The 21840-nt window shown below is 41.1% G+C and overlaps 1 protein-coding gene and 1 long non-coding RNA gene across 8 annotated transcripts in view; one reads left to right on the forward strand and one right to left on the reverse strand.

Annotated features, from left to right (window-relative positions):
- Positions 1–16879, reverse strand: part of LOC306820777 — a 31291-nt gene extending 14412 nt beyond the window's left edge. For 5 of the 7 annotated variants that reach the window (XR_013778705.1, XR_013778707.1, XR_013778708.1 and 2 more), the window contains exons 1-2: positions 16800–16875; positions 11133–11426 (exon numbers count right to left, since the gene is read on the reverse strand). This is a non-coding gene — a long non-coding RNA (uncharacterized lncRNA). Of the gene's footprint in view, positions 1–11132; positions 11427–11941; positions 12106–16799 lie in introns of all 7 variants that reach the window. The other 2 variants (XR_013778711.1, XR_013778706.1) reach the window with 2 other exon arrangements.
- Positions 16880–16952: 73 nt separating this feature from the next.
- Positions 16953–21679, forward strand: obi1 (ORC ubiquitin ligase 1). Its single transcript, XM_079338721.1, has 6 exons — positions 16953–17127; positions 17326–17461; positions 18336–18427; positions 18823–19044; positions 19360–19448; positions 19950–21679. The coding sequence occupies exons 1-6, from the start codon at positions 17056–17058 to the stop codon at positions 21262–21264; spliced, it is 1926 nt and encodes a 641-aa protein (XP_079194847.1). The 5' UTR covers positions 16953–17055; the 3' UTR covers positions 21265–21679.
- The last annotated feature ends 161 nt before the right edge of the window (positions 21680–21840 follow it).

Consider the following 21840-nt stretch of genomic DNA (forward strand, 5'->3'; position numbering starts at 1 on the left):
TGAGCTCCACAGAGGTCCGGTGTGCCAACGAGGCCAAGGTGTGTATTGACATACAAACATGAGGGAGGCGTCCACATGCAGTCCTCTGTTTTTCTGTAATAATAGCTAGCAGCCCAGCCGGTAAATAATTAATGTGGTCTATCCAATACAAAGTGGACGGCATGCAGACCACACTCCCCCCCCTGCGCTCCATCTCATTCTCTATCTATCCCTGATGGACACAATGTGCATGGCCAGGCTTCTTTTTGTTTGTTTGTACTATTAACACTTTGTCTTTAACTACATGTTTTAGACAATTTAATAATAATATTGTAACCTTAAAAAGTGGATTAAAGACTTTATAAGGCAATAAACAGAAGATTAAAACAGGCACTATTAAAGCAGAGCAATGCTAATATCCCTTAGACCTCCATTAAAACCAAGATCCTCTCTTCTCTTTCAAACTATCATGCTTCTAGCAAATGAACGTGAAAGACGAGTCTATCTAATAAGTTAAAATGAAGGTTAATATTGCTATATTTATCTTAAAAAAGAGAGATGTGGCCAAGCAGGCAGCCGCATTATTACAAACAATAAATCACTGCATGGTAGGCCTGTGCATTTTACCAGGCGGACCCCAACATAGCATGCAGGATGCTAACAACAAAGGCTAAGCAGTTTGGAGTTATTTCAGGCTCGTCTATAACTTTTAGCATTCTCTTCACAGTTAATGTAACGAGGGGTGGTGACAGAACAACACGTTTGAATAAAACAAAGAGGGCAGTTCACTTTGTTGTCTGCATTGTGAGAAAACGTTCCCACTGATGGCTTGATTGGGACTAAACTCTGGAAACCATAGTTCAGTTTGCCTTCACGCAAATCATCATTTTCTAAATGCCCTCTACAGAACGTATGAGAACACTTTACAAAGTTAGTCAAACCTGATGTGCATCCTCACAGTGAGGAATCTAGGTTATCAATGTAACAATGGCATCTGATGAGAGCTCAAAAAGTTAGATCGGTGCATCATTTCTTTTATTTTTTTTTATTTTTTAAATGGGTGTTTGGTGAGATGCCTGAATTTAAATCTGGTTAAAAGGAGCTGAACATTAAAAAAACATCTGCGGCCTTACATTTATTGTTTCTCGGGCTGACTGTGGAGTCTTTGAAGTGTCTGATAGCTGTTATAAAGCTGCTGAATACGACTAAAGAGGCCGTCTGAAGAAGGGAACTTAATCCCTCCAAACACAGACAAATAAAAACTTCAGTGATAATGATATTGCCGTGATATGACCGTCATAAATCATTTTTACAGATAAATGCTAGCTTTCTAACGATTCAAATGTATATTGGATAGGAAAACATGCCTTTAGCTCCGGCCTGTTCTCAATTTCATTGTGTGAAACGGATGAGTGAAACATGTTGTTTTTTTTTGTATCTGTAGGTGGAATATTTACACAAATACTTTTGACTTTTCTAATGTTTTTTATAAATGACCAAAACAAATGAATACATTCATAATTTCAGACGAAAATTATACAATTGGCGTTAATAAGTAAAGATTTACTTGCTGGACAAAACATGTAAGTATTTTAAAATTACATTTGCGTCAGTTTTATTTCTACAACAATCTAAAGAATAAATATCACATTGCTAATTTGTTGAGGGAAATAGGTGATACTAAAGTACTGATGTCACTGAATAAAGGCAACATTGATGTGTCTACTTAATAGAAGAATTGATTCTGTCTCATAACCTTGGGCCACAGTGTGACGAAAGAAACACAAATGGATCTTACTGAATGATCCAAATGAGGACTTGCATCAACTTACCCTCTCATTGAGCACATGCTGTTTTTCTCTGCTGTCTTATTTAGCATTACAGTGCAATAAACACATAGAGGCATATTGGAGGTTATGGCAGGAGCAGTCACATGATCAATACCCACCCGACCCTCCTCTCCTTGCCCAATCCACCACTTTTCTTCCCTTCTCCCCTCACCACCTTTCCTCCCAATCAATTAACTTCCCCAAGTAAACAGATCTGTCCCCACGCTCGCTGTAAAAGGATCCTCCTCCTCCTGCTCCTGCTCCTCGTCCCTGGCTCAGACAAGTCAAAGAGAGAAATCAGAGACCAGGCTCTGCGTTACTGCAAGCTCTCTTCCAGTGTGTGTTGTGGTAAGAAGGCTAAATAAAGATCAGTGACATCATCTACATATTCTTCAGCCTCTTCTTCTGACTGACCTCTAAATGGCTCACAGATCAAACATCCGGCAAATATTTCCTGATGAAGACTTCGACAACAACCCTGTTAGGATGTGATGTCTTACTTCTTATTATTACACTTTAAACATTAACATCTGTTTATTTTTCTGCTGCTCTTTCTGCATACATTTTCACGTGGTAGCTGTTGTTAGTCTTGATTGTGTCTTGATGGCGTCCACAATGAGTATAAGCACCAATTGCAACTGGATATATATATCCAAGACTATCCGAATTCAATAATGGATTTAGAGTTATTGGATGTCTGTAAGTCAGATTTGGATCTGCTCTGTAATATAAAGGTTTCTCTCTTGGTGCATGCTTCACATATTCACCAGGTCTTATGTATTCATTACACCTAGAACAAAAGAAGAAAAGTATTCAAGAAAGGACAGACGTGATCATCACTACAGCACCGATTCACGGACTGGACTTCCACTCTTTTATTTACACCTCCATCTGGAAAAACAGTCTGCCCAGACAATGCTGCACATGTGTCGTGTTAGTTTATTAATGGAACGTGGCCTCCTTCTGCCTTAAGAAATACAAGTGTTGAGACATGAGACCAAGTCAAGAACGTTTGCAAAAGAGCACATCAAATCTTTTTTTTTTTCTTTCTTTCTTTCTCCTGTGAGTAAAATGAAAGGGCTCCCCTCAAATTTCTCAAAACCACACCACACTGTGTTTTGCAAATTAGAATTCTCCAAATGACCCCCCCTCCCCCCCGGCAATTATCTTACCGCTCAATAAACTAGGTGACTACAACAGAAATTCCCATGAGTCCTTGAACATAAAATTGTTCATTCTTGCAACACCCGTGCCACGGAGGAGAAGTGGAGAAGCAGGCCCGACCAATCTATATCTCCTGTGACCCTCAGCAACATGTCGTTATGCTTGCTAATCAGATTTAGAGACAACAAGTGAAAGGATGGCCTCTCTGGGCCGTTTGCGTTCACAAATGGATCTGCTTAATATGGGAGATTAATAGACTACTATCTAATCTAGCCTGTGATTGAAGCTATGATCTGGTTACAGAGGAACATGATGGATGTTGAGGCGGCTACATATGAGAATCACGTTAACCCTTTCTACACAGAATGCCTGGTTCTCTTGCAGGTTATTGACTGTTAAAAGACAATGCAATCACAGTAATGAAGATGTCTGCAGGGCCGCTGGATTATTAGCAGCAATATGCCAAATCGCTTCTTACAGCTCACAGCTGTGTCAAATTAGAATCTGAACTGATTCTCAGAGGTTGTTAAAAAACAATTGTGTAGGTTTTGAGTATTTTGTGTGCGTTGTTTATGCCTCAATGTTATTCAAGTGATACTCCTTCAGAAAAAAACATACTTAGACCTAGACCCAGGTCAAGCTAGAAATAAACGTGTGTACTCATCGTTTTTGTCTGCGTGAACCCGTCCATGTGTTCCTATTGCGGCTAACTCAGATCTGCAACAGTTATAAAAAAAACAGCCTTTCATAAAACTGTTAACGGGAAGAAAAAGAAAAAATAAAGATGCCAGCGCTTGAAACTTCTTTCAGTGCTAAAGGTGAGATGAGGGTTTGTAATTATGTTTACTGGATCTAAAGACCACTGTTTTCTCACGCTGTAATGGAATTCTCTCCTTCAGTTGCTTCAGGTGTTTGATGTTGAACAGCTCGAGATAATTAAAGGTTACATACTGCAGACAGAAGCTACAATCAACACAGCACTCAATCACTGATGTCCCCCATCCATATCCGACTCTTTTTCTATGTATTTCTGATTATTGTTTTATAATATATTTATGATGATGAGATCCCTATCAGGCAGCTTGTTTAATACAATCTCTTTTATCATCTTGTCTGTGCACATTTAACACTGAAGACCAGGAGTGTCCCGACAAACTGTGCCTGAAATGTCTTCAACAGAAAGAGGAGATTATTTTGTACCTGGACTGATTGACAGTAGAGCCTGATGGATAAATCTGCCAGACGATAATATTGGCCGATATTAGCACATCATTGACGATCAGTATCGGCTAATCTCATCACAGATATGCACCGATATGGCAGGATTTATTTATCAGTCAAATAGCATTTCATTTAAGTAATCTCTCCTGAGCAGTTACTTGTCAAGTTGAGTGACCATCTTGTCATTATTATACTGAACATCTTCTCCCCAAGTGTTTGATTAACTGCATTTGAGGGATCAACACAATAAATGTGTCCTCCTAAATCTATCCATCTCTACAGATCAAGCATGGATCTAAGAAAGGAATATGTGACTCATTTAGAGGAAAACAAATCTGTGGATGATTTTGAGGTGGTGATTTCCTTACTGACATGTAAGTGTATTATATTCAGTTTCTTTTTTTTTTAACTGATCTTTGGGGTGTCACACCATCTTTGTAAGAGCCTGTGCAAATCACAGAGAGAAGCTGTCGTCCCTGATAGGGCCTTGTTAGTCGCCACAGAACCATAATGACTGATGCCTTACAGGCAAACTAATTATCAGGTACTTAACAGTCCGAACCTAAAATACATCTGCCGTGGGCTGAGGAGGGATGTGAGATGCATGAGCACCTCCTGCCTCTCCTTTCCTCTCTCTCTCTCTCTCTTCATACCTCAGTGTCTACCTCTCCTCTCTCTCTCTTCCTCTACAAGCGTCTCCTTTTCTTCCTACTAGCTGTGTATCTGCTGTTCCTCTCCCCCTTCTCTCTGTTCTCTCAGGGAGCCAGCTGGGAAACTGGCCTTGGGATACAAGCTAGAAGCATACAACCATATGCTAGATATTTTCATGGAAGGTGTGTGTGTGTGTGTGTGTGTGTGTGTGTGTGTGTGTGTGCGTGTGCGTGTATGTGTGTTCAGTGATGAAAGAAGGCAGGGGGAGGGGTCTGACTTGCTTGTTGAAATGTACTACAGTGTAATAGCTAAGTAGGACATTTATCTGGCAGTGGTTTGTCTTCCCCTGTTGTGCTGGTGTGTGAGTTCCTGAGTTGCCTCTCTATCCCACAGCTAAATGCCTTCAACACTGAATTTCTGTTGCATTCAAGACACACACACACACACACCGAAACTGTACAGGCAGACTGCTGAGAGCGAGCTGCTAGAGACACTGACACAGCTTGCTCATTAGACAGTTTCTTCTTGGATCTAGGCCAAATATCTGCAGGTCATAAACTCACTGATGTAACAGGCGATGTAACTGACTGATGTAGGGAAGTGTTCAAAAGCTACACATCTCTTTTTTAGGGCTGCTGTTTTATCATCATTTACTGTACTCATGTCATATTTTATCCCCAAAGATGAAGACACACAACATGCTGTAAAGGTGTGAGCTGCCATAGTGAAGGGATTGTCGTCACACTGACGAAGCCCAATCCCACCACAGCAGGAATGTCATTCAGTCAGTGTTAATTAAAAGGGTCCTCCTTGTTTCTTTCATTTAGAAAGTCAAAAAGTTGTCATGAAGTTTCATTAACAGGAAATTCACACATCACCTCATCCAACCAGCTGTAGTGCTGACTGCAGCTCCGAGGTCATGATCGTCAACTGGCTCCCCATCAGTTAAAAAAAAACACAAAAAAAAACAGGCCAATTGTTAATTTAATGGCACAAAACTGTTTCAAACTCAGTTCATGTTGTTGTGTGTTGTTTTCAATATTTGAGAGTCCGTAAGGATGCAGTGCTCTGAAGCTCCTGTCAGGTTCTTTCTGTCTGTGTTAAATGAGGCGACCCCTGAGGACAAAGCGTTACGTCTCATCTCTTTGCTGATATTGCCCTGTACATGTGTAAGAGGTCATTTTTTTGCCATTAAAATCTAACAGTCAAATATACGTCATTGTGAATATCTGGGGTGGGAAATGCAATAAAAGTCAGCCAATCAGCGGATGGTCTGGTTAGTTTCTGGATGTCCATCAATGTTCATTTCATTCATAACCAGACACAAACTCCTCACTGAAGCGCTAAAGGAGTCGATTGACATTTTTGGGAAACTTATTTTGCTTCCTTTTTTTTCAAGATAGATGAGAAGATAATTTAAAAACCTAAACTTTATCTGAAAGAGTTAGCTTATAAAACTGTATTGATGTATTGATTGTTTGGCTTAAGAGGTGCTTGTAGCCAGACTCAGGTTACTCACTGTTCCCATATTTTCAGTCTTTTGCTAAGATAAGCTTAATGTTTAATAGAAATGGGATTTCTACTGATCTTTTTGTCTGTTAAACAGTGAACTCCAAAAGTGATGTACTGTACTTTTCAAGAAAGCCAAGCCCCTTCTCAAGGATTCTGGTTTGTTTGTTTGTTTTTAAAATCACTTGGTCTTCACAGATAGCACTTTTTCTTTATATTCACCATTTAACCCGGAACAAAGACAAAGTTATTTTTGTGGCTTTTTCGGACGCACCCTCTCACCTCCTCGTCCCATCCACTCACCTCTTTAATGCACGTGTATTTACCCCCTCAGGGCAGGAGGGGGAAAAAAAGGGCCAGTCTCTATCTGTCATTAACCTACTGGTTGGATAAATCAAAGTGCAGGGCAGAGAGGAGAACCTCAGCCTCAGCCGCTCAGATAAGAAGAACACCCTACACCGGCTCATAGCCTACAGCACAGTGATATATAGATCTGCAGAGGCTAATAGCAAAGTATTGACAGGGAAATGGTGCGCTTATCCTGCTCCTCCATGCTGGGGAGAGGTCCCCAAAGCAGATGGGACACACTTTAGGGAGAGGGAGAGAGGAGGAGGTAAAAGTGTACTGGGACAAATTAGAGTCTTTATTGCTTTATTTCAGCTAATTTGTCTCTGACTTTGATTCGACAAACACAACAACAGTCTTCAGTTTACTCTTTGTTTAGATTGTCCAACTGTATAAACAGTCAAGAGTACATTTCCACCTCACATTCGTTTTTTAATGTAGAACTATGTGACACCGTTTGATATTTTTCCGAAAATATGTTTTAAATGACACAGTGTGTCTGAAGTATGAAAAAGTTCAGTGTGTTTTTATTCCTATAAGCATCAACTCACTCATAAGCCCTTGGAGGCATATAAGCTTGCTTCTAAACTTTGCTCCTAAATCTGTGCTATCATCGCTGTCAATGTGTAGAGGGATTTTTTCTGACAGAACACAGCCACAAAAAAATAAATAAATAAATAAAAAAAAGAGGAAAATTCTCTAGCGCAAGCCAACAATTCTGCTCTCTCCCAGGAAGCGATAGATCAAGATGTAGGCCGTCCTCCCATTGGTGGAGTGTTTATGCTGGAGTCAGTAGGTTATCGCTGAGGGACCTGCACCTTGCTCTAAGTGCCAGCTTTATCAAGCACCACCCATTCTTCCTCTGATGCCCCTGTGGATGCAGGAGATGGGCCCTAATGGCAACACTTCATCAACCTCAGAGAGAAACTGGAACCTGTGATGTTAGAAAAAGATGTTGATACTGTTCAGTGACTGGATCGCCGGGGATCATTTGGTTAAAGCCTGCAGTGCACTGCTGCTGCAGTAGAGTCTGCAACTGCTGAGTGACACTCAGAGACAACACTGACGTTCACATATCAGAGCAACAATCGACGCATTCTAACAACCACGCTTCAATACTACTCAGTATGCCAAAAGCAGATTAACATAAGCATTCTTCTTTGAATTCTCTGACCTAGAATCTGCACGCAAAAGTGAAAAAAAACATGTCAATTGAACCGGGCCTCCGAAAGAGGACTTAGCTCTAAAAACTGAAACGTAAAAATCAGCGATAAAATTGAGGTTCTATTCATCAAGGTATCTCAAAGTAGTATGTTAAGTATGTACTTTTTGAGGACACACAATGAACAAACATACAGTATAGGCGGACAAGCTTTGCAGTAATAGACGCAGAGTGCTGTTGTAATTCAAATAAGTACACACACTGATCCTAGATGGTGCAAAAAATGTAGGCAGCAAGTAAATGATCCTAGTTTGGTGGGTTATTAGGAATCTCGACAATACGGTTGAAGAGCCACCAGGAACAGAAAGTCAAGTTTATGCCACAATGATTCCCAATGATTGCTACAGACGACGGATTTTATTCGTTCCTTTTTCAGAGCGTATGATCTATCCATTTCTGTCAGGACCGAAAGACAATTCAAACCAGAATCTTACGAAGTGTATCTGAAAAACAAACAAACAACCAACTCAGCCTTTAACGAGGACCCTTAGCTACCGCCTCCTTCTATAAAAGTAGTCCGACGTCTTGACTCCAACAATAAAAAGTCACAGAAATAAATTGCTGTCTTTTAACCAATCTGCTACCTACAAGTGGTGGCACTTTTCATATTCTGTATGCTGTGTGAAATTCTGTCTGCAAACTCTATCAGTGTGGCAAAGCGAGGAGCCAAAACTCAAAAAACTTATGTCACTGCGAATTCAGGAATTTAATGATCAAGCATCTGCATCAACGAGCACCAAGGGCAAAAACAATGCATCGCCCCGCTCTGCCAAATGCCTTTGTTCTTCCAAAAAACCACACATACAACCATCTTTACATCTGGACACCAAGCACTGTGTCGGGGCCTGTCTGTGACCGTGATTACCCACTTGACATCTTTATAGCTCCATGGCAGACTTCCTCTTCAGCAGAGCTGGAGATCGAAAAGCTGAATGCCAAAGTGGCCCCACAGTGCTGGTGTGGGGCATCAGAGTTTTGTTGAAATAATTAGCCTCTTTATCTGCCATCTGGGCTCTGGATGCTGGCGTGTGGCACGAGCCAGGTGCTTCATGGGTAATGCCACTGAGAGACATACAGCAGATGCTCATGGGTAGAGCTGCCCATCTTGGCACAGATCTGGAATCAGCTAAAAACCTTTACAAAAATCTGAAGAAACGCCACAAGAGGGACTGCAGAGAGGATGGGTTTGAAGACTGACTCCTGAAGCACGACCATTTTAACAACTTCCAGCTTTAACAATAAGTAGTCACCACAAGTCCAAAGGAGTCAGCATGAGGCAAAAAGGTCAACTTTATGATTCTGTTAAAGTGTAACTGAGCAACTTTTAATCGTAGCCCGCTAAAATCTATGAAACTGCGATCTGCTCCGAATTAAATCAGCGATAACTCCACTCCATCCGACATAAAACAAAAAAGCAAATAATCAACAGTCTTATCTATGAAAAGCAGGTGCCGTTTAATGACTGCCTTCCCCCCTGTTCAGCTTAAAATCGGAGTAGGTTAAACATTTTTTGAGCGGTTCAGGAGGCCAGTAACTTGATAAGGCCCCTGGATTTACTCGATGAGGTAGAAAGTTCCTGAGCAAGCAGCAGGCATGTGGTTGTTGTTCCCAGAGGGCTGGGAAACCGTATCTGCCCTGGAGGAGCATCCTCTTTGGTAAGCACTTCTTATCCAGGCCATCACTGCAGGCCGATAGCGGCAGGGTAATATCCAGTAACTGCAGCTTTATGTGCGATCCAATACGTGGATCAATCCCTGGGACAGGAGGATTGCCATTAACCCCTGAGATCGCTCTCTCTCTCTCTCTCTCTCTCTCTCTCTGTTTTTCCCTCTTGTTTTCTCTGTCTTATAGTGAATCCTTACTCCTTTTGATTCCCCAGCAGAAATCATGAAATCCTCCCGAGATGGGAAACATGCTCTATGTATTTTACTGTACGGTAGAAAGGCGGAGCGACACAGTGCTTTGTACAGCACACATAAACTGGCATACGCCGCTATCAACAAATGTGGAAGTTTAGAATTTGTGTTGTCTTGTTTCTTGTCATGAATTGTTAATCGTTTAAACCTCTAACTTCAAAACGGCTGAAAAAAAAAAAATAACAGGAAGGCTCCGTCACAGGAAAACTCTTTGTTAACACATCGATTATGCTACGGGATAATCGACGTGTCGTTTTCGTTCACATTATGTTTGTGTTGGGAGGTAAAACAATGCATAGGCGTGTTTTTTTCTGAATCTACTGTGTGCTTTGGCTTAGCTGTGTGTGCACGCAGGTTTGTGTGTGTACGTGGAGAGAAAGCTGGAAAGAGAGAGAGAGAGTTATACAGAGAGATGGAGGGAATAGGACAGAGAGAGAGAGAGAGAGAGAGAGAGAGAGAGAGAGAGAGAGAGAGAGAGAGAGAGACAGGAGGTTTGAGACTTTGTTTGAAACTCCCAATACTTTGGGGAGTATTGCCCCATATATTGTCCCATGTGACTTAGCAGAAGAAAGATAGACTGAACCAGAGCTGTGTGGCTCTGGCATAATATTTCTCATGCTCTCTCTCGTAGAATATAAATGGATAAATAGTAACTCAAATTATTGTAGGTGCACTGTTTTCTCTCACATAACAGCATGAGACGCCACATGCTACGAATTGGGCGATGCACACATTGATCAGAGGGGACACTTTAGGAGAGCTTCGTAAAGAAAAGAAAGCATTTTCAACAAGATCATAAATGAACACTGTAGATGCATGTTTTTTTTGTTTTTTTTTAAGATGTCAGATTTCTTTTTTCTTTATTCAGAAAAATTATTTAGACCAAAAGTAATCAAAAAGGAAGATGGGGCTTTTGTTTGCCTGATAGGATTACACAACAGAAATAGTGATCAATGATTTAAGCTCGGTAAATCATCAGTGAGAAATAACTTTGAAACACTTTAAAATAAAGTCCGACAATTGAGTTGTTCTTTATGTAATAAAATACAGCCTATATCAAAAAACTATCAATACCACCTCAACTACCCCCCCCCCCCCAATTTATGATAATTATAAAATAGTTGACTTTGTGATTAAAAAGTATTTGCTTGTGAGGTGATTAAGAGGTACACACATTTTTCATGCATTCAACAAAGGAGAGAAATACTTTTTCCAAAACATTTACAACTGCTTTTTCTCCCCCCACAACAAACAAAGAGTTCAAGCCTCGTCACATGTCCAAGAAGTTTCACTTACCTTTAATGTTTCTCTTTTAAGTAGGCTCCCAGAGCTGGAGCACAGTTGTAGATCAGGAAGGTTGAGTACATCCTCTCTATTCCACGCAAAACCTCACAGGCCACTAGCAGGCTGCTAGCTGTAGCCCGATTGCAGGAGAGGCGTCCAGGCAGGCGAGCCGGCGTGTCAGAGAGGTCGGTCCGCCGGCCCCGGCAGCACAGACAAGGGGGACAGGCACACAGGGAGAAGGGCTGAGTCGGAGTGGGCTCTGCTGGAAGGCTTTTTCGCCTCTCCTTCCCTGAATGAAAGCAATCCCTACGAGTGAATGGGTAATGAGAGACCGGCTCCTGAGATTTTAGCTTTCTTAATCATGTTCATAATTAATTCAAGAACATTGATAATTTCATTACATTCTTTTTGTCTTATCAATAAATGATGTGCCTGCACTTTTGGTCTTGTGTATACTGGAGAGAGGGAGAAAGAGAGGGAGAGCGAGGGACAAGAGAAGTAATACTGCACTAAAAGCACAGGAGATGGAAAATGATACAAACAGGGAAGTGGTAATTATAATCTTTGACCAAGCCACTGGCAGCACAATATGAAGTCAAGTGGCCACAAATAATTAATAAGGCCTCCTGGTGTATATGTGTGTGTGTGTCTGTTAGGGGGGGTGTTAAGGGGGGGGGGGGGGGGTGTTGTCATTGTTGAACTCTATTTCAGTTGCACTCTTTAAGTTTTCACACGAATAAAAAACACGATCCCACTATTTAACATAATTGTGTTTTCACCAAACATGATGTTAAACACAATGTTGTGTACTACTAACACACCTGCCTTCAGTCCTCTCCTTTGAACAGAGGCTTGTGGACTCTTGGCTGCGTCACAATGCCCTTCAGATCCAGTAAGGGTTCAGCTTTCAGGAACATTAGCGCACAGAGGCACTTTTTAAAAAGACACACTCTCTCTCTCTCTCTCTCTCCTCTTCACGTGCCCTCTGCCAGGTCAAGAAAAGGGGGAGAAAAAACAAGAGAGATGAGAACCATTTTCTGTCTTGTGGCAGACATAGTTTCCAGTTATTTGGCAGCAGGAATAATGAGATAATATGCATTTTTAAATAGTTCATCTGCAGAATATTCAATAACCCTTCACCTTCTGTGCATTGCCGTCATAGATTTTTCCAGCTTTATCAATCGAACTTTCTGTTCAAATCGGAGCTGAAAATAGAACGACAGGGAGGGAAAAAGGATGTAATGGATATTCCTGTTTCCTAAAAAGACAGTGTGTGAGGAAGGCTCTGAATCAAAGCCGGCTCTTTTGCGCCAAAGCAAGACAAGACGGATGGCGTCGAGCGGACAAATCCGACAGTGAGAGATTGACCGATCGGTCAAAGGTCTAATCTTCTGTCAGAATAATGGGAGTTTGCTCTGATCACACCTTTCTTGATATATAATCATTAATCTATTGCAAAACAGGCATTCCAAACACCTTTGAGACATGTGTCGTGGGATTGTCTCACAGAGCAATCCAGCTTTTATCAATTACCATAAAAAACTTCGATAGAGACGTAGATATATGCCTTGGATTTCATTTCCGTTTAAAAATCATTGGTTGGAAAAATTCCTGCATGATTTGACCATAAGAGCGCTGCCGTTTCACCATTGAAGGCTATTTGATTTTGGTGACTTTATAATGGATTTCCAGCTTGTGACACACTACAATACAGATTGGTAAAGCTATATGAGGCATTAGAGATTCAAGTACTTTATGTCCTATTTATTCCTTATGTGCCACAGGCCCCTCGTCTTGAGATATGACCAGCTCAACGCAAGAAACCTTTAATAAAATAAAAAAGTAAAGAGGGGAAAATAGAGATTTACAGCTGGCCATTTTGACAGTGGACTTGATATAAGGTGTTCATAACAAGTTTTGCATTTTATTCCTGGTCCCTTCATGCACATTTTAATCATATTTTATGTGATCTATGTATGCAGCACTCATCCTCTCTCTGTCACCCAACCTCTCCAATGTGTCCCCCTTAAACAGATTGCTACAATACTTGTAATGATGGTCCTTCCCAGCTGTGCTGCAGGAGAGGGGAAGGGAGCAGCCGGCTATAGTATTACCATAATACCCTCTCCCTCCCTCTGCAGTCCCAGGGGCCCATGTGGGGCTGCATGGGGATGTGTGGGGTAACTCTGCTGTGGAGCCGACTCAACTGGCTGCCGGTCCTGCAGGCTGAGTGTATGTGTGCGTGTGTGTTTGGGTGTGTGTGTGTGTGTGTGTGTGTGTGTCTGTGTGTGTGTGACAGGGCTGAACCTGCCTGTGGGCGATGTAATAAAAGCGCCACACACTGCTGGTAGTGATGGTGGCACTGCTGCTGGAGCTGCGGTGGAGGGGATAAATATAAACCAGGGCCCGCATCAAGGAGACGGCCCTGCAGTCACAGCCTGACTTACATCCTAATAATTAGGACCCTTTCCAATAAAACAAGGATTTGTAGCCATGCATCTATTTTACTTGTGTTTGCTGCTGCAGTGGGAGGGATGCACGATCGGGCTGCTGCAGTGCTGCTGAAGCAATCCTTTCCAAGCCTTTGCTTTGAGAGGATTTCATCTTAAGCAGTGTTAGAAAAAGATCAGCAACACCCCCCCCCCCCCCCCCCCCCCCCCCCCCAGTTACTTTGTGGTGTTACACTTACAGAGCGAGTACTTTTTACCTCATCAGCATCTTAGGACATGCACTTTTTTCAATAACTATGTTTCAGTGCAACATAGTGTAGTCAAGCTCATGCTGTTGTTTGAAGCATTCTCTTACATATGCACACACAGACACAGGCATAAAAACACAAAGTCTCTCTCTCTCACACACACACACACACACACACACACAGCTGCCTCTGATAGTTGCTAATCAATAGATGAGGCCTGCAGGTAGCTGTTGCATGTTATCTTAAACCTCCCAATGAGGGCTGGCTAATCTTTATACTCTCTCCCCGACACAACCTTTTTCTTTCTCTTGTCTTTGTTCTCTGTTGAAGCATTTATAACATGCCATTAAACAGCCATTGAACTGTGCATCATTACAGGAACAGGCAATATTTACTAAGCGTCTTATGATGGCTATTTTTAAGCACCACTATCTCTATTTTATACTGTTGTAGTTTAAATGAGTCATGTTGAATTTAAACTGAAAAGGAACTTGTCAGCGATGCTACATTGTATTCTCCTGATATTTGCATAAAACTGTCTCATCATCCCATCTCAGAAACACCACTCGTTGTTTAGCTTTTAAATTGGCTCTAACCTTTGCCGACCTGACTGTCATTTCACTCTCACCTATATCAAAACGATGTTTGAGAATTTCCAAAGACACGCAGGGGATAGAGGTGATAGAGAGAGCGAGAGAGAGAGAGAGAGAGAGAGAGAGAGAGAGAGAGAGAGAGAGAGAGAGAGAGAGGATCCTGATGGGGTGGCAGTCCAGGCAGGGGGTATCAGGCTAATTAAAGCAAGCATTTGTCAGAGATTAAGCCTTAAACAGAAAAGGTCATCTGAGCACCAGAGCGCACTGTTTCGCTGCTGTGCTCTTAGGGCAGTCTAAACCTTTCCAAGCTAAATGGTAAGGATGCTATTTGGCAGAGATTGGGGGAGGGGGACCCAGATCCCCAACAGTGGTAAGAGTGACACTCGGGTCATTGGTTCTTCACTGTCCATTACACATGCTGGTCAAATCTGGCGATCGGTGTCATTTAGGGATGAAAAATAAGTGCTCGGACAAGATCAATAGATGCAGCCGTCTGTACCAGCTGTGATTAATTGACTGTCACCAATTAATGACTGGCCTGTTGCAAAGCAATGCAACGTTGGGAGGACAATGTATGTCAGAAAATACATTTCATGTTATTGTAGAGTGAGATCTGGTAATAAATGTATGAGCCACTTTAGATCTAATTTGCATGTTTACTACGACACTAGAAAGTCTCTCTGGCAACATCCTGCACATCATGCAGACGTGCTCTTTGAAGTGGTTTGTGATATGAGGACAAATATAGACTTAAAGGAAAGCTCGTACTGCGAACACACCTACATTGTTTTTTTTTATTTCGTTCAATCAGACACAGTTACTAAAAATATTGGAGTAGTTGCTTGTTTGTGTACACCTGTTGTTTCAATAAGCCGTGTTTCAATTATATCCAGGGAATAAAAGGTGAGAAAAAAATGCTGCACATTTAAAAACTCAATTTATCCCCTTAATTATGTTCTTCCACTGAGACAAGAAAATGTCACAAAACAGCCTTTAAAAATGAGGAAGCACGAGAGCGGGCCTGTGATCCCTTTAATATTCTGTTGAAAACAACTACACAAGTACTTGGAATTTTTTTTGCCTGTGATCAGTGTACAAGCTCTTTTTAGTCAGTCAATTGTAATCATATTTGAGCCTGACAAGATGTCCTGCTTTGAGATACAATGAAGCACAAGACATGTTGGTTTAAATGAGTAATGGCTCCAAAGGGCTAAACTGTGGTGGATGTCATTTGAAATATTTGTGGTGAACATTATGCTAATATTAGATCCCTCTGTATCATTATAGATTAGATTGTTCACCTGACATGAAGGCTTTCAAAGTATTACATTGCATTGTTCATTATGGGTTGGTTTTGATTGAATGAACGGGCTTTAAGTGGCCTTTAAGTAAGAGAATTGTTGTTTTACAATATTCCCTTTGTTTTAACGCAGAGGGGTTTTTATCGTGTGATCTGAAATGTGGTCATCTGTTTTTGCAGCAATTCAATGTCATAAAAAATACATTTTCATGGGTAAAATTTACAAAAATGATTTTGTTAGTTGTTATTGGGAGCACGATGACCTAAAACAACCTTGTTTGTATGAGTCATTCTGAGTCCTTGTTGGCTTTAAGTTTTACCAGGACTTCATAGTGTAAATATATAATGAAATGAAGTTACCTCTATGAAAAGCTTTATTTGTATAAGGATATTTTTAACCCAAATGAAAAGCATTTGGATGCTATTGTATATCCAAGAATGTCATATTTATTTATGATTTATATTAACCACAAAAAAACCTATTGATGCCTCTATCCAATTTTATTTTTAACATTAATTTTACAGTATAATCTGTGACATGCAAATTCCAGCGAGGTTACAGCATCCCTCTGGGTGCCTTTATTCCTATGGGAAATACCTCAAACTGGATCTATTATCAGCCCCACTGACATGACTTTTTATTAACCCAGCACCAGCCGCTTTGCTGAAGCTTGTGCATGCAGCTAATCTCAACTACAGAGCAAAAAGTTTGCTACTAACCAGCAGAGATAGAAAAAATAAATAAATAAATAACATGCAAACAATAAATATTTTCTCAGGTGTCTAAAGGTGTTAACTAAAGTTTAAATGTGTAATACTGTGGTTGTTCTACAGGCCTTAAGTGTTCACAAATGAACCCCAGCTGACTTATATTACTGATTTTTTTCAGATGTGGAGAAAGTAGCCACAGCTTTGTAGCATAATACACTACAAGTAGCACATAGAAATTATTAACTACTACAAAAAAAGATGTAGGGCTAAGTTTGTGTATTAGCCTGTTTATTCTTGGTTACAGTAGTACATACAACTATCAACCATTAAATGCTAAGTGCAATTAGCAACAACAAAAATACTTACAATATACTTACCAGAAAGTAGGCTATGGGCTTTTAAGTTATGTTCCTTTTAAACTTCTGTAAAAACACAGACTTTAACTACTCAACGTGTGAGTTTATAATTTCTTCTTTAAAACGTTCGCGAACCGACCACCTTTTCGGCCTTCTTGGCTTTCCGTAGTCCTCAGTCTACGCGCGCGGGTCCTGGTGGGAAGTTTGTATCTTCACAGAGGAGCTGTTTGTGTGTGTGTTTTGTGTGTGTGCGCGGTGAGCTGTCTTCCCTCGAAGCATGGCTCTCAACTTTCAGACGTCCACACTTTCTCTGACTTTGCCGATTTCGTGTCAAATATGTCTCGGGAAGGTAATTGTTCTCATTTTAAATCGCTAGTTAAACCGTTATACGGTGACTATCTGTTGACACCGCTGCGTAGTTACCATCATGTCGTCATGTGAACAAAGACACCCAACGTTACCCACTTATCGTGTGTTTCTCTACGTTTTTTATGCACACTTCTGCTTAAGTTTGCAAACAAGCTGCTCATGTTTTCACCCTGCGCAGGTCAAACAGCCGGTCATTTGTGCAAACAACCACGTGTTCTGCTCATCCTGCATGGAAATGTGGTTAAAGAAAGCGAACCAATGTCCAACCTGCCGGATCCCCATCACAGCAGAGAGCCCCTGCAGAGAAATAATCGGTAAGTTGCTGTGCACTGTCCCAAAACAACAGAGAGGTAATGTTTGGCTATTTTATCAGCGGCATGTCACTTTTGAGTTAGCGTGACGTCACAATTCATCATGATGGTACAGTTGTAGTCTCGCATGAGAAGCAGTCATGTGTCTTTAACCCAGAGCGAGTCGATTCAGGGAAACAGTAATTTGACATCGGGTTGCTGTATGGGAAACTGTTCACTAGCATTTCTGTGTAGTTCAGACTGTCCATAACTTTCTGCAGACCCCTTTAACATTGACACGAGTGAGTCCAGGTTAAATGAGGATTACAATTTACATTAGACAAATCTGTGTGTGGAAATACCCCAAACATTTTCTTTTGTTGAAGATTTGTGAACAAAAAGATGTAATTCCAAATGATGGAAAGAGGAATTGCTAAGCAAGATTCTCAAGGAAGTTTTGATTGAATGCATGTTTACTCACTTGTATTAGGTTTTTGTTCTTTTAAAGCAAGTTTTCTGTGATCACAGTATTAATGAGGATACTTATAAATACATTGTATTTATAAGCCCCTTTTAGGACACACAAAGACACTATGCAACAATCAACAAAAAAAGTTGATGGATAAAATCAGCTGTTTGATTTGCAGTGGTGTTGTTAAAGTGAGTAGGCGATCTTGAACATGGTGAGTTTTGAGTCTGATGTGAAGATGGGGAGCGAGTCGATGGGCTCACTCACTACTTCCATATCACACAAAGGCTGCCCAACATCCACAGCTATGCATTTCAGATGTTTTGGTGTGAGGCTCTGCAGTAAAACGACGAACCATAACCACTTTTTGAACGCAATTGTTTTGCTGACAAGTCTGTGAACCTGTCACTGTCTGTGTTTTTGTTATAGGAGGAACAAATGAGAGTGATCACAGCGACAGCCCTCGCATGAGGAAATGCCTTCGAAAAACCAGAGGAGAACTGCTCCTGCAGGAGTACGAGGTATGGGTTTCTATAATCACATATTTTCATACATTTCATTTCTTTCCTTAAAAAAAGCTGGTTGAATAAAGTTGTGATCAACCACATAGTATAAAATGCAATCTGAAATCTACCCAAAAACATCAGTCAGCACAGTTCAGTGGAGATTGAATTTAAGTCATCTTCCACTTTCTCAGATTATCCTAATTTATGCACTCAGAATATCCAGCAGAGAAGTTTACTGTTAACTTGAACATTAGTGTCTGTAAAATAAAGTTATTATATGAATACAATAAATCGTCTGGCTTCAAAGTTCCCATAAAGACAAAATGAACATAGCATGTTAGCATATAGCGATCTGTTTTGTGGTTATTGTTAAGCTTTTCTTAATGTTTCTGACTACGTCTCTCGAACAGGAGGAAATCGAAGGGCTGATCAGAGAAAATGAAGAGCTGAAAACGAAAAATCAAAGCCTGGAGTCCCAACTGAGGACTGCTCTGGATCCCTGCAGCATTAATACAGTGCAAACAGATGACAAGACATTTGACCCCTCCGTCCTGGAGGAATGGACCAACAAGCTGCGAGCTGCAACGGACGTTTGCGATAAAATAAAGCAGGACATGGATAAACTCAAGGAGGTATGTCATTTATATTCAAAGACATTACAGTGGGACCTCGGCCGAGTGAGAGAAAAGTTTCAGATTTGATTTTGCAAATGATTGTATTCACTGATATTCTTTTGCATTTGCCTCTTAATTCATAGCTGATAATAAGGTTAAAAATGATGTTGCAGTGCTGTTTATTTACTCATGTTGATGTTATTACCTTTTCTCAATAGAACCACAGATTGAAGGTACTCCAATGCTTCTGTCAGTATCACTTTTAAGTCTGTTTACCCCGTTTGAAGAATAATGTGTACAACTCTGACATTAGTGTATCTTTACCATCCTCAGGCAAATAAGACCTTACGTTCTCAGAATGTGGACCTTGTACAAGAAAATATGAGATTAAAGGCAGAGGTGGTGAGCAGGTCTCCTCAGAAGTAAGTATCCTTCTCACGTTCGGATAGCTGAATGCTTTCGACTCTTTCTTTAACTCTTATTCCATTACCAAGGCAACAAAAAACATAGGTTACTTACTCCTGCTCTAAGGAATCAGCTTTATTTAACACGCAAGGAATTTAACTTTGGTAGACTGTGCTCTCTCTGTACAATGTAAACATTAAATATCAACAATTAACTAAAAATATAAACAATTAATTAAAGACTAATATGTACAAGACTAAATGAAACAAAATGAAGAGTAAACAGTTGTGTGTACTGTGTTTTAGGAAACGTGACAAATGAGGTAGTTTGGTTTAGATTATTTTTTGCCTCTTAATTAAAATCCACTTGAGTTGGAGGCACTGATTAAAGGCTATGGTTGCTAAATCCTGTATGATGTCCCTTTCTCTGTCAAATCCTCAGAAGTCTGACTTTGAAAGATTCAAAGTTTAAACCACCTTTATTTGTGTAAATGGTATTTTGGCTTTTCTTTTCCCAAGGTTTGGTCGTTACACAGTTGCAGCACTGGAAGCTAAAATCCAGCAGTACGAGCGTGAGGTGGATCACTTGAAGAGGGCTCTGGAGCGCAGTGACCAGTTCATTGAGGACCTGGAGTCTCGCGTCACAAAGTCTGAGAAGAGACACCTGGATGTGCAGGAGGCAAGTGGGGGTAGCAAGGCCAGGTCTGAAACGTTAACGCAGCAACAGAAGATCAACATGATGCTGAGGAGCTTGAGTGACAACGAGAGGCAGCTCATTTGCAGCAATCCAGAGGCGGAAGGTCCCACGTTTTCAAGGAATAACAGTTTGGTGTTCATGCCATCTGCAGATCACAAAGAGTTTAATAAGAGTCTGACCGATGAGCAGAAAAGAGAGGACTTGGAAAGCACCTCCTCCGACTTTCTGCCCAACACTCCGTCCTCTGCCTTCCGGTCACTGACACTTAAAAGCCCTGGCATCCGGGAAAAGAAAGTTGCATTCAAACCTACATCTCATCTCAGAAGGCTAGATTTTGAAGACCTTCCCAGTCCAGGCAAGAGTGGCAGCACCACGGAGAGCCAATTCAGCAGCCTTGACAAGTTCCCTAAAGTCCTGCCTCCAGATGCTCACACCCAACCCTCAAATGTTGTCTTCTGGGGTGGCTGGCAGAAATCTAAAACTGACGACTCGTCGTGCCCGGTCACGGGTGAAGAGAGCTCTTTTGATGAAGTCACATCCTCTAATCCAGTCGGGGAGGATTCGCATGGCTTCGAGTTGTCCAGTGAGGCCTCCATGGATGCAGCATACCTCAATAAAATCTCCGAGTTGGACTCCATGATGCTCGACGGAGAGAGCTCCAGCAGCCGAGGGTCGCAGTTCTCCCTGGCCTCGTCTGCTTCTGCAGACTTGGACAACACTCTCGTCCCCGAACCAAAAACCTGCCAGGATGAGAAACCTGTGTTACAGTGCGAACGTGAGAAGAACCCTGCAGGAGAGAGTGTGGATGGCACGCCGAACGACAAGGAGGCTCCAAAGAGCTTTACAGAGGTGTCAGGTAGTGAATGTGCGGGGCCTTCTCAGACTGATGAACTGTCTTTTGATTTGCTGTTCGATTCACTGGAGGAGAATAATGCTGCTGGTCCCTCTGGCTCTCTAAATCCAGCAAGCCAAGACCAGGATCAGGTAAACTCCTCGTCCTCCCCCAGCAGCAGCAGCGGTAAACCTGTGAACATAGTAAGAGATAGAAACGCACTGAACATCAGCCAGCCGACAAAGAGAAAATCCCACAGTCCCTTTAACACAAGCAGTCCCACAAAACTGTCAAAGCTCATGTGAAGGTTTTAATAAATATTAACTCCATGTTGCTACAGTAACAAATGTAAATGTGATGCCAAGTGTAACTTATTGTTTGTTAAAGGTAGTTTGACTGCTGTTATTTTGTATGACTTAATACATAACATAAGAAGTCTGAGAAATATGTTTGTGTAGTCCACTTGTAGGTCTCTGTAAAGGGCTTAGTGACTGATTCTCAGTCAGTTTCACCATCAGACCAAAAGTTCTGTGCTGCTTTTCGTTCCACAGAAGGGCTTCACGTTTAAGCTGCGACGTATGTAAAATGTTCTACTGGTATGTGTTTGTCCTTTCATGAAATAAGATCCTCATGGTAATCTTTTAAGAGTGACAATGGATGAACATAACATGTAATGAATTGCCTTAGACTTAGAAAATAAAATAGTAATGCAATGACAAATGGATGACTAATTGTTTATTTTGTGTTTTTCTGCCTTTTTTTCTCTTCAGTCTTCCTCAAGATCTAGGTCAACAATATTTAATACTGACTATAATGGGCATCATTTTATGATTAATGTGATTATCAGGTGTAATTATATATATATATATATATATATCCCA

The sequence above is a fragment of the Symphodus melops genome (assembly GCF_947650265.1).
Source record: "Symphodus melops genome assembly, chromosome: 3".
Classification (NCBI taxonomy): domain Eukaryota; kingdom Metazoa; phylum Chordata; class Actinopteri; order Labriformes; family Labridae; genus Symphodus; species Symphodus melops.

Bases quoted from the DNA above. Each gene is read 5' to 3' on its own strand.
- obi1 (XM_079338721.1), top strand. From the start codon at position 17,056: ATGGCTCTCAACTTTCAGACGTCCACACTTTCTCTGACTTTGCCGATT. The intron at 17,128-17,325 runs GTAATTGTTCTC...CACCCTGCGCAG, and splicing joins GTCAAATATGTCTCGGGAAG to GTCAAACAGCCGGTCATTTG. The intron at 18,428-18,822 runs GTATGGGTTTCT...TCTCTCGAACAG, and splicing joins TGCTCCTGCAGGAGTACGAG to GAGGAAATCGAAGGGCTGAT.